The following is a 988-nucleotide window of genomic DNA, read 5'->3' as shown; positions in this document are numbered from 1 at the left end:
GGGCGGTGGCGGTGCCGTGATGAGCGGGAAGGGTAAGCCCCCCCCGGCTGCGGCTGGGTGCTCTGAGGATATTCCCCGGTCTTTTGGGGTTGAAAAGCTGAGAGGGTGTTTGGGTGTTTTTTGTGGGGAAAGGGGGGCAGGGAGGGCGGTCAGAGGAGGAGGGAGAGCAGGGTGATGGCCTGTGTCCTCGCAGGTGGTGTGAGGATGACCATGGCCCAGGCTGGAGCCGTCGTCGCAGCTGCCACCGGACTCCTGGTCTTCTTCCTCTACTCCTCCATCCACAAGGTTGAGGAGGGGCACCTGGCTGTGTATTACAGGTATGGATGTCCCCCCGCCGGCGCTGCGATGGCTGCTGGAGCCTTCCCTGAGTTTCCCCTCTCTCTCTGCTTGGGGTTCATCCCTGGCTCCAGGTCGCCTCGGGGGGCTCCTGTGTGTCCCCCCGGGTTGCACCCCGAGGTGGGCAAACCAGGGTGTTTCTGCCCTTTCTGGCACCAGAAACAGCGCGGGCCCGGGTAGCCTGGCTTCCTGCAGAACCCTTACCAGTTCTGGTCTTTCAGAATCCTCCGCTGCTTTTCCTCCCTCTCCTTTTCTGGGTCACAATTTGGATTTCAAAGCTTCTTGGACCAAAACTCTTGGTCTAGCTGGTCTTTTAGCATCTGTTGATCTCTCTTTCTGACATCGAGGGCTGTCACCTTTGTCCCGAGACTGCCGGCTAGCCAGAGTCCCTGCTGTGGTGGTGTTTCTAAATGGGTCCTCTCACTGGTCTGGGCTGAGGTTCACCTGAGGCTTGTAGCTGCCCCATCTGTAGAGCAACTCATTGCCAGGGAGCAGTCACAGTGACACCTTGACTAGATTTTGCTTCAGTTTTGACTAAAGGAACACAGAAATTCAGCACCCGCCGCTGCGTTTTTTGTAGTTTCTGATGTTATTTCTGTCCCATCTTTTCTGCCCTTCGCACTCACCGCCATGGGCCAGTTTCTTTGGCACT

General features: G+C 57.5%; 1 protein-coding gene across 1 annotated transcript in view; it reads left to right on the top strand.

Annotated features, from left to right (window-relative positions):
• The first annotated feature begins 204 nt into the window (after positions 1-204).
• The window catches only part of ERLIN1 (ER lipid raft associated 1), a 19709-nt gene continuing 18925 nt past the window's right edge, over positions 205-988 (top strand). Inside the window, exon 1 of the mRNA XM_009881605.1 lies at positions 205-317. Coding sequence (XP_009879907.1) covers positions 205-317 — 113 coding nt within the window. The remainder of the gene's footprint in view (positions 318-988) is intronic.

Source organism: Charadrius vociferus, unplaced genomic scaffold (assembly GCF_000708025.1).
Source record: "Charadrius vociferus isolate BGI_N301 unplaced genomic scaffold, ASM70802v2 scaffold390, whole genome shotgun sequence".
NCBI lineage: Eukaryota > Metazoa > Chordata > Aves > Charadriiformes > Charadriidae > Charadrius > Charadrius vociferus.
This window is presented reverse-complemented; position numbering and strand designations above follow the sequence as displayed.